At 35.6% G+C, this 19,367-nt stretch overlaps 1 protein-coding gene across 3 annotated transcripts in view; it reads left to right on the top strand.

Moving 5' to 3' along the window:
* Positions 1-15,842, top strand: part of MARCH11 (membrane associated ring-CH-type finger 11) — a 28,165-nt gene extending 12,323 nt beyond the window's left edge. For 2 of the 3 annotated variants that reach the window (XM_026842591.1, XM_026842592.1), the window contains 2 exons: positions 7,872-8,064; positions 15,139-15,842. In XM_026842591.1, coding sequence (XP_026698392.1) covers positions 7,872-8,064; positions 15,139-15,461 — 516 coding nt within the window. In that variant the 3' untranslated portion in view covers positions 15,462-15,842. The remainder of the gene's footprint in view (positions 1-7,871; positions 8,065-15,138) is intronic. The other variant, XR_003397766.1, reaches the window with a different exon arrangement.
* The last annotated feature ends 3,525 nt before the right edge of the window (positions 15,843-19,367 follow it).

Below are 19,367 nucleotides of genomic sequence, written 5' to 3' on the forward strand. Positions count from 1 at the left end.
TAGGGTGTAGAAAGTTCTCAGATAAACCTTCTGTGTTTCTTTGTATGGGTTGTAAAAATTAATTATTCACAGAGTCAAAAAAACAGAGAAAGGGTAGCCAGCACTTTCAGACAGTTCAGCTAGCAGATGAAATGTGAGTTTCAGTAAATTAAATTGAATTAATACTTGAATACTTTCAATAAGATAGACAAGAAGACATCAACAGACATGATCAAGAACAGATGATCCCTCTATATACTGGCAGGTGGCCAGGGCATTTATTTTTGTAGAAGAGACTTGTTCTGTCCCTCCATGCTGAGCAATTTTTTACACATCTTTGGTGAGTGAATTAATCTCATAATGAGCTGCACATTCTTAGCCTCATGATCAGCGTTTTTATCAGTGAAAAATATTAAACGGTTTTAGCTAGAATTTACCAACAGTTCCTTTCCCAGGAGAGAAGGTAAAAGCAACTCCAGAATCCTTTTTGATACTGTCTCTTTGGGTCCAAAAAGAAGTACAGAACCATCTAGGCAAAGCATGGTTAACCCTCGTAAGTGACTAGACAGAATGAAAATTGTTAATACCTCCTTTACAAAACTAGTTTATAATCTTGCTGAGACTTACTTCCTCTGAGTAGTTAGAACAATGTATTTTTTTCCTCAGTGTTCTTCCAGGAATGTGGACCTATCCATAACATGACAGTCTATGCTTGAGCTAAGTTTTCAGTTTAATTTTGCAGATCATCTTTAAGTTGCAAAGGATGCAACAACCATGGCAGGCTCTAATTTCTTCCCTTCATTCATATTTAATTTTCAGATAATGCTATCAAGAGCACATTAGGTTGCAATGAAACTTAGTATTTCCCATAAAGCTGGGACAGAAATTGAACTGTTCTACTTTACAGTAGGAATAGTATTTATTCACATAGAGTGTTAATTTTCACTCACTGGCTTTCACCAAATATACATGTGTCATGGAATGTTCAAACTACTGACGAACTAAGCCACTAAGCTAAATTTAATTGGTTAGAGTCTCATATGAGTTACAAGCTGACTTGAGAATAATTCAATTTAACCTTACATATTTCTCACAGATAGATCTTTACAACACTTCATGGTTTTTAAGTACCCTGTGGTACATATTTTGGCGAGAATTTGATCCTAGTGGGTTGACAGGCAATTCGTAATGAAAATCAGGAATTAGAAAAAATACTTCTTGGTATAAATAGGACATTTAGCAGGTTTCATGTTTTTGTTTCATATGCTTTTAGGTGTTGAGAATACTATATTAAATACTGTGAAATGATTCCTGATTCAGATATGATCATTAGTAAAGGGCCAGCCTTTCTTTTGAGACTTGGTAAAATTACAACCCTTATTTTAATAGACAGGAGGATTAACACACAGGATTAATATCCTTGTGTTAATTAACAGGAGTTGATGTTTTCAGAAACTCTGAATGCCTGAAAGTGAAGAGGGAGTTCACCTCTGTGTACCATTAAAACTAAATACCCCTTTTCTGTCTCATAAGAGATTGAAAATGGTCACACAGTCCTGCAGTTTTGCCTCATTGCTTTTATTATTTGGCCAGCAGCAGAAGATAACTACTAATAATTTCTCAGAGAAAAAATAAGACTAATACAATTTTCACCACAGCTTTGCTTGTGGTCTCAGATCTTGATTCTATCATAACTAAAAAATTATAAAATAAAATGTTAAACTATTCTGCTTAATAAATAGTAAGATTTTGAAAGGTGAATGTAATAAAATGTGAAGGTTTTGTACACTACTTGGGATGTCCAGACTTCTAGGCACTTGGAAATCTGAGATGCATCCACTGTAGGTGTAGATGTTCTGCTCAGTCGTGTACATGCAGTAAGCCAACACTTCCAGGAACTATCAACTAAATTGCTTGTGTGAAGCACAAATGGACAGTACCTCCACAGTAAATGTTATGCTTTTAGAATGTCCCAAGTAAAATATTTGTCAGCTTTCCAAGCAGACTGAGAAACTACATACAGCCAAACTATTTGTATTCATGAGCTCTCTAATACATGAAAAGATAATGGGCATTATGACTACAGGCACTTTATGTCTTAATAATTTATCAAAATAGGTAAGCAATAATGGTGAGCTGCAATTTTTGTGGCATTGATTTTTTTTTTTTTTAAAAAAAAAGACATAAATATAGAAGCCTGTAGCCAAAAATGGGATTTCAAATGTTAGTGTGTATGTGTGTGTACTCAAAACTATACATTTTTTCTATCCATCCTGGTAAATAAGTTAACAATATCACTGCATGTTAAGTCATGAGGTGCTTACTGCAAAACATGTTAGAAAACTTAATTATCTAATCATCTAGACTACTAACAAGATAAAGTAAGGAATAGGCATTCCAAAAATATTTTTTTGGACTTAATTCATTGTGCTCTTTTGCTTCTGTAAGAGTTGTATTCATACACACACAGATTGCAAAACCCTCTTATGCATAATGAATGACAGTAGGAAAGAACTTCTTGTGAGAGCTGTCTGATTCGAGCAATCAGCAATCTAACAAAAACTTTTTAAAAGTCATATAATTGATATGTCTTCAGGTTAATCATGTTATGTCATGGTAGGTCACTGCCAGCTATTTTTAGTTACTTTTATATAAAATATGGATTCCAGACTGACTAGAAGGAATGGGAGCCTTCCATCAGCAGTGTCCATAATAAAATGTGTTTCTGAGACAAGAGTAGAGTAATCCCCAACATCTCTTTGGTTTAAGGAATTTTGGTGGATTACAAACTTGGAGAGTTGAAGCTGGTACACATTTGGGGAACCATAAGGAAATTTTGTATGTTCTTTATTAAGGATGTAGGAAAACCTGTAGTTTCATTGCAGACATTTTTCATGTAATGTATTCTAAGTACAAGCCCAGTCTCAGTCTGTACTTTTTAGATCAATTTTCTGCCATGTATTTTATAATAGTCAATGGGCTTTTACAAGGCACTATTAAAAAAGGCCAAGTTAATATCAATATTTCTCAAAGATGACAGATCTTTGAATATTATATCCATCTTCATGTTAGTAAGGACATGCATATAACAATATTAACTTTATTCTTTAACAATTAGTCCATCAAAGCAATATGTTTCTTTCAAATTCTGGAAGTCTCAACCTCAAAAAAAAAGAAATTATGCAGTATTTCTGCTTGATAGAGCCCTTGGAAGAAAAGAGGAAGCAATATTTATGGGGTCAGCATTAGAACTGTAGTTTACCATTAATGTGCTAGACTCCCAAATGATTCATGAAAGGAAGACCAGCGGTAAATAAAAGATTAAAAGAGCCAAACATAATGAAGTGTTAGTAGAAATAAAAGTGGAGGAAGTTTCAAGAAACAGACAATATTACATTAAAATCAGAAGCATGAATTATATTTTGTTTATGAAGGCACCATTTTCAAAGGAAGACTTCATCATCACTGTATATTAAAGTAAAATGTGGGTTTTTTCATGGACAACAGAGAGGACATGGTATATCATAAAATTACAGATATGATGGGAAGAAATATGAAATGAAATCCTATTTCATAGAAATTTAAATGAGAATTTTTTATGAATCTGAAAAATTGCAGTATTATAGTTATCTAGATACAAAATATGTAACCTTTCAATTTCTAGTTTTTAGGCAAAAATTATAATCGTTCTCTTAATATTTATTTTTAGGGTCATGTACTTTACAGAAGCTGACACTAAAAGGCTGTATAGATCTTTTCTAACATGGCAAAATACTTAGCTAAAAGAACTGTTACTGATTATGGAATGTATAGTCAGCAAATGACAAAAACAAATTAGGAATTCATAATATAATTTATAATCATGAGCAATTAAGAGTTATGAGACAAGTTAGATGAAGAAAATGAGAAATGCTTTTATGGAAATAATGGATTTAAATTGTGACATGTTAATAATCAGATCATTCAATTTGGAACATTAAATAATTCAGTCTGTTAAATTCTAAATGCAATTTCTCAGCATTAACTATCACTGAATTATTTTCACTACATTATTTTTGTGACTTCCTTATTGTAAGCCATTAATTTGACATTAAAAGGTGAAGTGATTATAACAACATGTAACAGGGCATACAATAAGCTAAATAATTGTGAAAAATCAGATAAAGCTTAACTGGCTTTTGATACTATAGTAAGAATCTTACTCTTAGAAAAAGAATCTTCTGTTCCTGGGTGTCTGTCAGAGTGTATACTCACACGTATTAGCTATGCTGTGAGTAAAACTAGAAGAAAACAGTGTGATCACAACTCCAGTTCCTCTTCTTAAGCCCTGTTACGAAATCCAATGCCACCAGGCAATGCAGTCCTATGTAGTTCCTCTTGTTGCCTAACAGCTAATACTGTCCATGGCTAAGTAAAGGACTGAACCTTCCAAACTTATTTGCATGTGAATAACATAATAACTAGAGAATACCTTCTTTATAATGTGAAAAATATGCCTATCTCAGTAAGACCTGTTTGCTTTTTATAATTTGTACCCAAACTCAGTAAAACTTATGGGAAAAAAATCAAGACATTCATTTCCAAAGAGGCAATCTCAGACTGTTCTGAATCAAAACTGACTGGAGGGGGGCAAGGAGGAGGAAATTTCTGTTGAGGTAGTTAGCCATCAGGAGCATCCACAGTCTTCTTGCCATTGGCAGTAAAGAGGGACATCATACACAGAAACCGAGGTCCCAGAACTGATCACGTGTTAAAGCTTAGTATCAATCCATCCCACCCTATCACTCTTAGGGTGGGGGATTTTTATGGCAGACTGCATAGCACTAGGAGGCAAGTTAGCAGTTTCGCATAAAACTTTCTGGGCCTCCTGAATGCCTTCCATCTTACGCACAGTCCTTCCTCCTCTACCTACTGTGGGATTTCATCAATTAGTTCAATTTACAGATTACACTAACAGGGAGGAAACCTTCCTGAAATGTTTAAATTGCTTGGTTATTGCTGACCTTCATCTTGAGGAAGGTAGAGGACTACAGTTTCTTTTGTAAAAGAATGTCTGTGAATACCCCAAAGGCCAAAGTAGATGAGTAATAGAAGAAAACATGCAACCCCCTTTTGGGGTTATTGGTTGTTTTATTTTGTTGTGTTTGTTTTAACTGTTCCTTGATTTTTAAAGGCAAAGGAGTTAGGAACTACAACCCGTGGAATGCTTGTGCATTTTCTTAGTAATAGGGGTGGCTCCACTTCCTGGTTGGTAACACACTAATATGTTGACTCTTTGGAATTACTGAATTGTTTGAGGTTGAGAGATTCAAGTGCTTCCATTCTGAACAGACAATTCATCTGATCAGGAGGATAGCAAAATACCTAGAATACATTCTTGAGAAGATGCTAGGAAGAGGTGAGAATCATATCTATGTTTCTTAGGACTTTTAAAGGTCAAGCTTTTCTAGAAAGAAGAAGTTTGGGGAAAGCCAGCAAAAGCCCTAATGAGATGGAAGAAGATGCTAGAAGGGGTTGATTCTGTTTGGGAGTGGGAGATAGGAATAGAAATTAATTGTCAGACAACACCAGAATAAGGGATGGACTTTATATCTAGACTGCATGCTACATTACTTACTTATTCTAGATATTTGGACTACCTTCTGTTCAGTGCTATCTTTGCAGAATAATTATGAGCATTCTAAGTTTAAAAAACCCAAAACAAAACAACAAAGAAAATCAAAAGCTGAAGTGAGTTTAGGAACATCTGCATTGCTGAAATTGCACTGGGAAAGATCTGCTGTTTATTTCAGTGTTATAACAGTCTTTTCAATTTATTGCCACTTCTTCCATGAATTTGATAGTTTAATATTTTATGACAGTTAAAGCTTTACTTCATGTAAATGTACTTTGATTTCAGGCATTCTAAACAAATTTATTACAGGTCCGTCTCACACTGATAATGAAAGAAGATAGAAAGAGATACATAACCAATAGCATTTTTTACAGTTTTCTGCCAAGTCACACTATGTGGCTTCAGCTGAGAAATGAAAAATAACTGTGTTGAACATAACCTTATAGAGTTAAAGAGAGGTCTATAAATTCAGTCCTGACATTTACATCCCGTATACAAGCAATACCTGAGCCAGGAGAAGCTCACACTATTCTGTCATGTGTCATTCATTAATGACTGTCTTTGACCTTACCAAAAAAAAAAAAAAAAATTCTAACAAAGAAAATGAGTATCCATAGTCGCTTTACCTTAAAAAAGGTATTTAATATGAATAGCCCCATTCCAAACAGTGATGTTCAAAGAAGTAGCTAGTATGAGTTTAATAAGTTCATTATAAAAGGATAGTATTTCAAGATAGACAACTTACAAATTGTTGTACAGCTATTCTTTTGTACTATTGTATTCAGAAGGCTGCAACAGGAGAAGGCATGCTGCACTAGATGTGCAAATTAGGCAATGGTAGAAAAGTTAATGGAAAAAGCTGAAAGAGAAGAATGGGGCAGAGGGCCTCATTGCTCACCCAGGTTCTTCACAGCGGTACTTGATGGAGCATAAGCTGGAACAAAAGAGGATCAGACTGGATATCAGGAAAAATGTTTTTTAAGAAAAACATTCTTCAACCTGAGGACAGTCAAGAAGCCGAACAGGTTGCCAAAGGGCTAAACAGTCTCCATGCTTGAAGGGTTTCAAGGTGTTACTGAATAAACCCCTGAGTATCCTGGTCTGATCTCATCACTGACCCTGTTTTGAACAGGAAGTTGAACTAGAGACCTCCCACTGTCCCTTGCAACCTGAATTATTCTATCATCCTGTGATCATCCAATACTGGGTACCCAAATGCTGATAGAAAGAGTAAACTTTCATAAAGAACAGGAAAAAGGAAAAATTACTGCCAGATGGGAAAAAGCCCTTATTGCAGTATCTTTCTCCACCTATTCCCTGTTGCAACTGCAAAAGAGGGGAGGTATGTTCAAAATCAGGAACGATGGCATTCTACAGAGTCTGCATACTAGCTCTGGAATAGATGATGGAACTAGAGTGGGGAGTCTGCCAAGCTAATATAGACAATTATGGCCAACAAAGACCATATATGTTAAGAGTAATCTTATGCTATGTTTTGCTTTTGAGAGTAATTGTTTTAACAGAATTTTATTTCTATTCTTATCTTGACAGAATTCAGTAAGCATACTCTTTTATATTTATATTTAAATCCTGTCACCATAAATCTGAGTCACCTCAAATACGGAGGATACAGCCTTCCCTGGAAAGGCAGACATAACTGGGGTGCACTGAAAAGAAATGTTTGTGCTACCTATATTCAGGGCTCCTCCTGAGTCTTCAGGTTGCTTTACTAGGCTGCAGGTGTCTCTTTGTACTGTTAACACTGATTTATACAGAAAAGTCCAATTCCTTTGGTATTGCTAGAACTACTTTGGTGAAGAGCAAGAAAGTGGAAAACAGCTTCAGACTTTAGGGAGGTGGGATGGAAAGTTGTCATTTTTGACTTGTCACACTAACATAAAACATACTTAAAATTGTTTTCCCAACATTTTTTTTGTTCATTAGCCAACAAATATGAAACGTTGAATTCCATTCCTAAGACTAAATAATTTTCTGTCTATGTATTCAAAACAGCAATAAAACTATTAACTCTTCTGAAGTTCACAGCTAGATGGTGATAGTGACGCTGGAGGGGATGGGAAAGCAACTTTTAGTTTCACTTTAACTAAAAGTGAAATAGGAAAAAACCATAAAATGTCAGTATCGAGGATATTAGTAAAGATCTATGAAGAGATGTATAAATATTAAAATAATTTCTAATTTCAGGACAAAAGTGGAGTTGAATGTACAATCACAGAAATTAACATTTTTATCTCATACAACTTTGTTTCTCTTTTAGTGGCAAAGCATTACTATAACACTGGTTGAGAAAGTGCAGATGGTTGCTGTAATCCTAGGATCTCTGTTCTTAGTAGCAAGTGTGACTTGGCTTCTATGGTCAGCCTTCAGCCCTTATGCAGTATGGCAAAGAAAGGACATCCTTTTTCAAATCTGCTATGGAATGTATGGTTTTATGGATCTAGTATGCATAGGTAAGCTCAAAATCTTTAAACAGCACAGACTGTGGTTTAAGACTGTGACTATATCTATTTTTCTAATTGGTCACGATAATTGATCACTCCAGTTCTTTGCAGATTTATTCTCAGCTGATACCTTTGGCAAATACTGCTTTTTCCAGTGTTACAAACACTGCAAAGAGAAAAGTACCAAAGAAGCTTTACTCTCAGATTCATCAAACTGTCTCCCCAAGATCATAGCGGTGAGAACAGGATCAGTTTCAATTTCTTGAAAAAATAGACAGCTAGCAAAGTTCAGGAAGTTAAATAGATGAAAATGACAGAGACATTATTAAAATAATTAGTAAAATTACATGCTGTCAAGTCTCTTACTGATGCCGCTTTGCATTAGATCGTACCATCATGAAGTGCAGAAGAAGCCCTGGAGGGTGTTGTCAAACCGCATATCCAAAATTAAGTTCCACAGACTTACATATATAGGCCACTGTGCTAGTAACAGAAAAGAATAGAGAAGACAGGCATGAGTTCTTTGTACATCAGAAACAGTTATGAAACACTCTAATAGTGTTAGCTGTAGTAATTTTACTATTAAAAAGTCTCAAGTCATTTAACTCTAGCTGAAATCTTATAAAATAAAATGCAATTTACTGAGCTATTTGACCCTTTCTAAAATTTCTGAAAATATACTGGACCCAGAAATATTCAAATAGAAATCCCTTTAGTATTTGTTAAAAAAACCTTGAATTGTTTGTTGGAATAGTTACGATTACTTGCAGAGAAAACTTAATAATTGCAGTAAAAATTAAACCACATTCCTAGAATTGCAATTCCAAGAAAATCCAGAAGTCAAATGCTATCTGATATCAATTTGCTTTGAGATTTCCGAGTGATAAATGTTGCTGTTATCTCAATCTCAATTCAAAAGGACAGTGCTGAATTCTGCTCAATAAGGTGCAAAGAAACAGAGTGATTCTTAATATCAAGGCTTTTGTTCCAATCATAAAGGCATACCATCTTTTATTGAAACCATCCCATTACTGTAAAACTATTTCTATTTCAGCTGGATCAGCAAAGATCTGTTTATTTTGTAATTTTTCTAAAAGAAGCCCACTCTGGAATATTTTAGAACACAACCTTTCTTGTGTGAACCCAAATCCTCTCAGACAGAAAAATGAACAAAATGTAGGTCTCTAATACTGTGGACAAGTGCTCAGCTTTTAAATGAAAAAAATACTCCGCTGTTTGGCCTCCTACATGCTGATTCCTGAATACCACTTTTTCTGGTTTAACACTCAATATTGAGGTTTTTGCTTTTGTTTAAAAAGACACTAAGTGAAGACAAAATGTGCTTATGCATTCTAAGCATTTAATTTATATGGAATTCTGGTTCTTTTCACAAAGATTACAATTGTAAAAAATTTCCTTTGGTCTTATTTAGAATAACCACTTATTTCAAACTATTTCCATTTCTTTCCATTTTTTGACTGTTAGAACACCCAAAACAAATTAATTTCATAGTAAATCAAGAATGACTGTGGATGATCAGAAGTATTAGTGTATTTATAGAAGTCAACTATTGGAAGGAGATCCTTCAGTAGACTGGTACATGCAGTTATGTAGCTGCCTTTCAAGGCAGCCAGGCTCAAGCCATCTCTGGCCTGGAAGCTACTGAACTAACGTGTACCTCACGTGGCTATGGAGCTTATAGCCTAACTGGCACCATGGGGGAAGCAAAGGCGTGTAGATATCTTCACCCACCAGATAAACTGACTTGCCTGTAATTACATAAATGCATATTTTATAGTCCTATCATAAATAATACATGGAAATTTTTATGTGAATATTACTATAATGAACCATATTTGGACACTGTTTTGTTTCATTGTTACGAAATTCACTGCAGATATGACTTAACATTACTAAACTGTATCTGGGAATTTAGAAAGCTGTATAAAGGAGGTCTGGTAATTGTAGAATTCTGATGATCCACATTCATTCAGTCCACTTATCCTGCATATAATTTCAGGTAATCTGCATTCTGTAAGCTTTTAAGACCAGGAGTTCTTGTAACTCTTGAAAATATTTATTAATATATTCAACTTCATTCAATTTTTATCTTTCATCATAAAGTGATGGATTTTAATTGATAGTTTTAATTCAAATTAATAGATGGATGTAATTATTACTCATGAAATACTTTTAAAAAACCCGTTGTCCGTTATGCTGATGACTTCCCAAAGACATGAAAGTATGAATTTACCATTGCATATTATATATAATCTCTTATATCATAAAGCTTCTAATGCTTACAGCCAGCCACAGTTCTCACTTAGTATCTCCTCTTCTCTTATCTGTGTTTAGTCATCCATGGCATTCTCTTAGTTTTCTGCAAGATTTATAGTGAGTGAATATCTATACTCCCATTGGAATCTCTTTATTTCAATGAAAAATCTATGCAGACATATGGCAGCACATATTTCAACACAAGTGCTTGAGTTACTGGTGGTATGACCAGGACTTATTCCAGCTGCCTTCGGTTACACCTCTGTATAGGTTTGCATAAACAATGCAAATATTTTTGGTCATTTGTGAAGTGTAAATATCTGTACTTTCTGAAATGTTTTGTTGTCATTATTTTTAAAAGCAGTTTGCCTAAAGGTACTGACATATTTATATGACATCTTTGAAAACCTGCACATATTAATTTGTTTTCCCAATGTATATACCATACATAGCATAACACCCACTTTCTTATCAAGTAAATTCCATGTAACTTGTATTTTAATTCTTGGTCTTGTTTTACTTTTCACCAAAAGAAATATCCCAAAGATGACAGATCACCAATATAATGTGTTCTATTCTTTCCAATGTACGTGTTTTATTGGTATTCATTGTTCTCCTTGTTCTACTCTAAATTTTTCTAGAATTCTTCGTAACAGGATTGTTTTAACTTACCAGCTTAGTTTCAACCCTACAAGTCACTAGTTTATAGTTTTCTGCATCTAAGACGGGCATAAAGCTGTTCTCTTTGAAACTTGCTGATGGTAGAAGTTTTCCTAAGGCAAACCTTGAATGTTTTAATCAAGTAGAACTACTGCCTGTGAACCCAGAGCTATTGCAGTGGTAGTGCTTGGATCAGACCATCCATATAGGGATTATCAAAGGGAGTGAGTTCATGAGTTAATATGAAAGGAATGAATAATATAAAACTCTTATTTAGCCACTGAAGGACAATACTCCGAGCCTTTGCCATTCTACTTTGTAGACACAGCAGTTGTTTCTCTTGACAGTGAAGTCATATAATTTTATATATTTTCACTGGAATATAATCATAACTACTAGTCATAAATGGTTGTAACATGAACAAAATCTCTCTCAGAAGTAATAACAGCTCACTTGCAATCCCAGAACAACAGTGCAGCTCCTTTAGAACATAGAAAGCTGTTGTAACATTGCAATAGAAACATGAGTGGTGCCAGTAGTACTATGGCAAGGGATTAAGAGATGGGAGCCAATGTGAGGTGTGAATAGCCTTCTGAAAGCCTCCTTCTTCCCCACCAAGTAACTTGATGCTTAGCAACATTTGTGTAACTCCTTAGTTGTAAAAATGTACAGGCTGAAGTTACTTATAATGAACACATGTAGCTGTTCTCAATATTGCTCTACTCAGAAAGGTTTTGTTTGTTTTGTTTTGGTTTTTTTTTTTAACAGTAGGCCTAATTCTAAATAGTTTAGAGTTATATTGCTGTTTTTAAAGTGGACATGTTTCACTTCAATGCTTTGAGCAATTTGTTGCTCTTTTTTTTTTTTTTTTTTTTTTTTTTTTTTGGTATCTGTGAGCCCTAGAATAGTATTAAGACATGGCATTTTGTCCAATAATAAAGTCTGGTTCTGAAAAGAGTCCTTTTATTCTCTGGTAAAAGTTTGTGATGTTTCTGGGAGGACCATTCCTGAATGATTATAAGATTACTATGATAAATAAGACAACATTGGAACCTAATACCACCAAATCTGAATGAACTAAGACAAGTTGCCTGCTTGTAAAGACAATCTGTAGGAAAATTTCAAGTGGTCTTGTGGCTTAGGGCAAGAAATCCTTTGGATAGAGTGAAAGACTCCATAGTACTTGGCAATAAAAGATAATTATGATCTCTCCATAATCCTATTGTCTGGATCCCACTACAATCCCTACATTTTAGAAATAAATCCTGAAGATAAAGTCATCTTAGAGCCTTAGAACATTTTGCCAGGTTCATTGTCCCAAAACTCTGTTCCTTGTAGATACTAATTGGACAGAACATCAACAGCTAACTGTAGTGAATTCTAACACTTCCTCTTGGGGTCATCTGGGTCAAATAATTGTTCTTTTCCCTAGGACTGTGCAACTATGTCCTCTGTGCTGTTGAAATCATGGTATTTGGAACAAGTCAGTATTATTAATGGATTTATTCTTGTTTTCTCTCTAATATCTTCATTCATTGCTGGGGAACTCTTAAGAAAAAGCACATTATTGCCATTTTCTTACAGCTTCACTTTAGTGACTAGCTACTTATATTTTGAGCATTAGAACTTCTCTGGACTAGCAAAATGTCCAGCATTTAAACCTTACCCAGATTTCCTCTTGTTTTGGTCTTGGAACTGTTGATGCTGAGAGCTTTCTTTCCCCGTCCCCCTGGAAAATATCTTTCAAAGAGACAGAAGATCTATTGGAATGGTTTTTGCCTCTTCTACATAAGGTCTTTTTCAATCTGCAGTTTTATCAAATGGGAAATAAAGATTTTTATGGGTGAAATTATGAAAAGTACTCCTTTGGTCCTTCAGTACTGCTAAATCTGACAACCTTATTTCAAGCCTTGTAATATTTGATCCTTTGTTTCATAGCTCTTTTAGAGCAGATGTAACTAACAGTTTCCACTTTAAAGAAAACTTCTCTTCCTTGCCATTCTTGAAAAAACCTTGAAAACATAATTTCACTAAATCCTGAAAGTTCAAAACCAGTGAAAAAGAGATCCCTAAAATAAGTCGTCCTGTGACTTTTTGTGTCATAATCTGGGGAGGATACTTTTGACTGTTTAAATGTACTTCACGTACAACAATGATCCTTTCTCAACTTCTTCCTTCTCTATGGTGAAACATGTTGTTCAGGTTTCAGTGGAGTGCAGGCAGGTATCAAAAATCTTTATATTGGGGTAAATAGATTTTCTCAGTTTTCATCACAGTCTTGAGGGAAATTGAGCCAAAGAATACCATGATCCAGTGACAGGTTGAGGGAAAATTATGCTCATCTCCCTTATCATTCTGTAGGAAACCCAACAGATAAAAGGGGGGATCTCTGTCACAGCAGTCAGTAAAACCATGGCTTATTTGGTTTGTGGATTCTGCACATGATCAAACACATTTATCCTTTTCAAGACAATATAGCCAGTCTTAAAGGTGCATTTATGTATTAACATGGCTGCTAGATTTTTAGAAACTGTTGCTTTATATATATCTGAGAAGATTAAAATCTTGCAGTCAATAAAAATTTCCACTAAAATGCTATGCTGATACAAAATACATTTAGCATATTTAACCCTTAATTAAATTTATAATGTTAATTTTAGTTTTGCTGTATCAGATGCTTCAGTAAATTCTAAGAAACTTGTAAGTCTTATGGAGATGCTACATTTGCTATCATGTCCTTCTGAAAGCAATCTTTGTGTTTCTCCATCTTTCAGTGTAATAATCTTTTAAAATGTGTTAGAGTAGGCATTGCTATCTGCAAATCACTTTACTTGAATCTGAGGTTTGCTGTTCATATAAATGTTTCTATCATCCTTTCTGCTTGTGTCATCTTTCATTGAAATCTCCTTCCTGGTATCAATTACCCATGCTAAGAGACCTCAGACACTTAAACCACAATTTTGTTGTGTAGAAACAGGTGATATACAATCTCTTGGGATAAAGGACTAGCTTGTGACACCATGTATCATATAGGCCATGTACAGGAAAGAAACACACTGGACAAAAAATTTATAAAGGTTTTTGGCTAGTCAAAAGCAGGGAGCCAGAGAAAACATGTGATGTTGCTCAGAACCATGTAAGTTACCAGGTTGGTTGAGGAAAAAACCTAATAAGAAAGCTGAAGTCCCATGCTTCTCCCCAGTAAACCCATATTTGAAATACTTGCACATAAAGAGTCTGTGTATAAATACATATACATACATGCAAAAAATGAAGAGTTTCATTTAAGTAAATAAATTGCTTGAATGCATGCAATAAGCATAAATATTAGCTGCATGGAAGTTCATAAACAGATTGGTCTGTTGAGGACTCCAGATAATCTGTATTTTCTTTGAAGGACCTTTTAAAATATTTCCTGGGTCTCAATAAAAAAATATGTTTCTCAACTTTTGTCTGCTGAATTTTGAAGAGAAAGAAGAAAGCCCATCATCCTCTCCATGCTTATCATAGTTAATAATAACATTTAATTTCTTCTTGCTCTACTGAAGCAAGACAGGAAATTCATTATACTTACAGCTGTTTCAAGTTTCATAAATCTTCTGTGTTCCCAAGTTAAACTAAGAATGTGAAAACAGTTAAATTTGTATCTGTACTGAATTCTACAAAACACTCTTAAACAAATTTAAGATCATCCTGTTCATTACAGAAAGTCTAACCTCCTTAAAGATCTACTTAAACCAGCACAAATCTCAGTAAATAAATAGGACTTACCATGAACAAGGATAACACTAGTGCAAACAGTAAATTCAGAAATCTGCCAGTAAGGTTCTTTGATATCGATTTACTTAAATCTAAATATTTAGTTAGGCATACTCACATTATTCTGGTGTGGTTATGTTGAGCTTTCATTCAGAACAATTTTATTTCCTCCACATGTTACCGCCTCCCGATCTTAAACACATGAATAACCAGGTATATTGAATATGCACAATTGATTTGAATTATCATTTGAGTTATCAGAGTTACAAATAATTGAATGAGGTTGGCAATTGCCAGATTGATTACAATGTGTTACATTTCTATTTGATCTCAAAATGGTATCCATTGACATTTTGTACAAACTTTTTTTCTTTTTCTTCATTTCAGGACTGATAGTACATGAAGGTGCATCTGTTTATCGAGTGTTTAAGCGCTGGAGGGCTGTGAATCTACACTGGGATGTGTTAAATTATGATAAAGCCACAGACATAGAAGAAAGCAATCGAGGAGAATCCTCAGCAGGAAGGACATTGTGGTTACCACTGACTGCATTTAGAAACAGAAGTTTAGTTCATCCAACACAGTTAACCTCACCAAGATTTCAGTGTGGCTATGTATTGTTACATCTGTTCAACCGCATGAGACCTCAGGAAGATTCATCAGAGGATAACAGCTCTGGAGAAGTAGTGATGAGAGTGACCTCAGTGTAAAGATTATGCTCACTGTGCTACACAGATAAGGATAATGTGCCCTGGTGTTACAGGACTTTGGAATGTAGTTACGATGAATGGTGAAACCATTAACACTTGAAAAAAATATATACACATTTTTTAAAAATTTAATGCTTTTTATATGATCAGCTATAACACAAATACATTTTTCTGGGGAAAAAAGTCTCTTGCTTTTTATATAGTCTGGTTTATTAGCTCTTTTATCAATTTGTACTTGAGGCATATACAATATAGTTTAACTCTTAGGTCTTTGAATTATGAGGAAACTCATTTTTAAGTAAAAAAATATTTAAATGTATTTTCTTAAACTCTGGCTTTAATCCACTACTGTTATTTTTCCCCACTTTCATGAGGATTAAACTGAACAGCCTTCTTTCAAAAAGAAAAAGAATGTTGACACAAGTCAAGTATTCTTCCTTTTCTGTCTTTATTTTGTTGTTTGTAGCTCAGTTCAGGATTATGAAAGTAAGCAAGGGATATATTGTCCCTTGCCTTTAAGCAGGAACTCCAGTGGGTGTTCTACAAACACTTATGAACTCTTGCAAACTCTCCTTTTCTTTTAGCTCTCCCGTGTGGATGTGCAAAATGCCAGACACAAGTATGACAGAGAAAGGGGAAAAGTCTTGCACTTCCTTTCAAGTCTCTAAAATCTGCACAGAAATTACATCACCTTTTGAGCAGTGGTGCTGAATTTAGCAGCCTGTGAATTTCTAGTACCATTCTAACTATAGGACATTGACATCCCATAATTTTTTTTTTTAAAAGAAGAAATACACATTACAACTTCTGGAATAATAATAAATCCTAATGGAAACTGAAGTAGAAATAATGAAGACCCTTAATTTTGCCAGGTAATGAATCATCATATTAAAAATGAGCCAATATTCATCTTTATCATGATAGCTAATCAATGCTGTGAAGTTTACTTCTCTGTTTCTGTCTCACAGCAAAAATTCTAATATCATTTAATCAAATGACAATAGAAATAATTTTGAATAATTAAGTCTGTTGAAGATCAAGATGAAAAAACAGGGCTGAAATCCCTCTGAGCGCTAGCTTACTTAAAAGTTTGTGGTGGACTGACCTTGGCTGCCTGTCAGATCCCCACCCAGTTGCTCTCCCCCCCTGCTCAACAGGACAGGGGGAGAAAATAAGATGAAAAAGCTTGTGGGTCAAGTCAAAGACAAGGGCATCACTTACCAATTATCATCACAAGCAAAAAAAGAGACTGTGGGGAAAATAAATTTAATTTATTGCCAATAGAATTGGATGGTGACAAACAAAGACAGCACTTAAAACACCTTCCTTCCACCCACCCCTACTTCTTCCAAGGTTTATCTTCACCCTTTCACTCCCAACTCCTCTACCCCCTCCTGCCAAGCAGTGCAGGGGGATGGGGGACTGCAGTCAGTCCCTAACAGCTCCTCCCTGCTACTTCTTCCTCCTCACACTTTTCCCTGATCCATCCTGAGGCCTCTCCAGGGGCTGCGGTCCTTCAGGATAAACCTGCTCCAGCGTGGGCTCTCCATGGGTCACAGTCGCTTCAGAGCATGTCCACCTGCTGTGGTGTGAGGTCCTCCAAGGGGAGCAGTGTGGAGATCTGCACCAGCAGGGACCTCTCCATGGGCTGCAGGAGATACCTGCTCCACCGTGGTCTCTCCAGGGGCTACAGGGAAATACCTGCTCCACCAGGATCTCTCCGGGGTCACAGGGGAATCTGCTCAGGACCGGCTGTCTGGCACAGGCCAGTCCCAGCCTCTCCTCACAGAGGCCACCCCTGCAGCTCCGGCTCCCACCTCCCCCACCTGGGCACCTCCACCCAGTACACAGTTAAACATATTTGTTTCAAAATAAGTTGTAACCAATGGCCAAAAAAGTTTATTTTATGTAGTAGCTGGAGTGCTATGACTCTGGAAAATTCCCTCTTAGTGATCAACAGAACAGTGCTGGGGTTAGTGCATGCCTTCCCTTTATAAGAAGTTCACGTGCCAAGATCACAGACAAGACACAGGAGGCTTCTGTAACTACACTTGGAAGGGAAATAGAAATAATTTAAGCATTTGATCTAAGAGCTCCTTATATATTCATAAACATTTAGCCAATGAACTCTACACAGGGCCCAGCATTCTGTGTTACAGGCTCACAAGCTCAAACTTACTAAATCTACAGATGACTTACTGCTCTTTAAACAATTAATGGGAAAAGCAGTACATAAGCCATGAACAACAAAATGCTATCTCAGAAAAAGCCAATTTATCTCCTGCATGGCAAATTACCAACGCATGACAGGCAATCTCATTGAGAAACTATGAAAATTTACTTCTAGATTATCCTTAAACAATTTCCCAAAGGAGGAGTTTGTGGAGAAACAGAAGATGAGAGAAACTATGACTGGGGAAACCTGCTGTATCACAGGGAATTACTTGCTCTTAATTACCACTGAAATGAAGTCTGATTTCCCAGAAGGACCATAATTCCATGTGACCAAATTGAGATCAGAGTTGGCATCTCAAAAAGCACTTGTATTACAAGCACAATAAGACATTGTGTGATCAATATGCTTAAAAGGTTATATCTCATGCCTTTTCAGTACTTGCGATCTGTGGGATTTAAAGAATATTTCAGTGGTCTTTTTACAGGATCCTAAAAACAAAATTGAGAAGTATATGAAAACATTTTGTTGTAAAGGAATCTTTTTCATTCACATCCAAATAATTAGGGTGCTGGAAAAAAATGACTCACCAGAAAAGATCAACAGAGATAATTCAAGTGAAGACAAGATTTCTGTGTACAAATATTTGAAAGATACCTGGGTGTAGAACACTTAACAGCTTCTGAAGAAAAAAAAACCAACAGAACAGTCCAATTAAGAGTAATGAAAATTAGAACTGAGAAATGTTTAGGGCAAATATCAGAAAAGCCTTTTTAATAGTAGCATTAGTTTTCATTAATGACTTCCATGGCACAATAATTTTGCATATGTCTGGATTTATGTATTTCTATATGCAGAAAGCAAGATCAGGAAATGACGAACAGTGACAACATTAGTATGGGCAGGGTGCAGTTGTAAAAAAGTAGTTAAATCTATGGCTGTGTTGTCCTACAGAATGTTTTCAGTAGCAAGAATGTCTAGTGCAGGATATGAGTATTTCTCTGATGACCTTGTATTTGGATTTGTGTGGTACTGCAGTGCTGTGATCACCTATGTGCAAGATAGATGAATTTAAATCAAAACAGGTGCAGAGAGGGGATATTAGGATGAAAAAGGAATTGGGACTCTATCTCACATGAGGAAATTAGAAGAGCATGGCTTGTTCTGCTTAACAGAAGTTGACAGTGAGTGTTCTCAGTTAATACATTGCAGAATAAAACTTATTTTAGGCAAAGAACAAGCCTAAGAAGCATGAGAACTCAAGGACACAAATAGATCACAAATAAATTTAGCTGGAAGTTCAATATAGTTCTAAAATATTCATAGAATGAATCACAGACAACAATTCCAGTTGGAAGGACCTGTGGCAGGACATCTAGTCCAAGCTCCAGTGTCAGCTCTGAAGTCAGGCCAAGTTGCTCATGACTTTAAGCAGTCAGGTCTTAAAATTCTCCAGGGATGAAAATGGCACAACCTCTCTGAACAGCCAGTTCTAGTTCTTGACTGTCCCCAGAGTTAAAAAGTATTTCATTCTATCCTACCTCTTCTCTTGTTCCAACTTATGCCCGTTATCTCTCATTCTCCCATAATTTCCCACTGTGTAGTGGATGGCTCTGTCTTCTTGATAATCCCCTCACAGGTCCTGCCAGGCTGCTGTTAGGTCTTCCCCGAAACCATCTTTTCTCCAGGCTGAACAAGGCTTGATCCCTCAGCCGCAAGTGCTCCGGTTCTCA

This window comes from Athene cunicularia (genome assembly GCF_003259725.1).
Source record: "Athene cunicularia isolate RWA chromosome 2 unlocalized genomic scaffold, athCun1 chr2_part1, whole genome shotgun sequence".
In the NCBI taxonomy this organism is placed as follows: domain Eukaryota; kingdom Metazoa; phylum Chordata; class Aves; order Strigiformes; family Strigidae; genus Athene; species Athene cunicularia.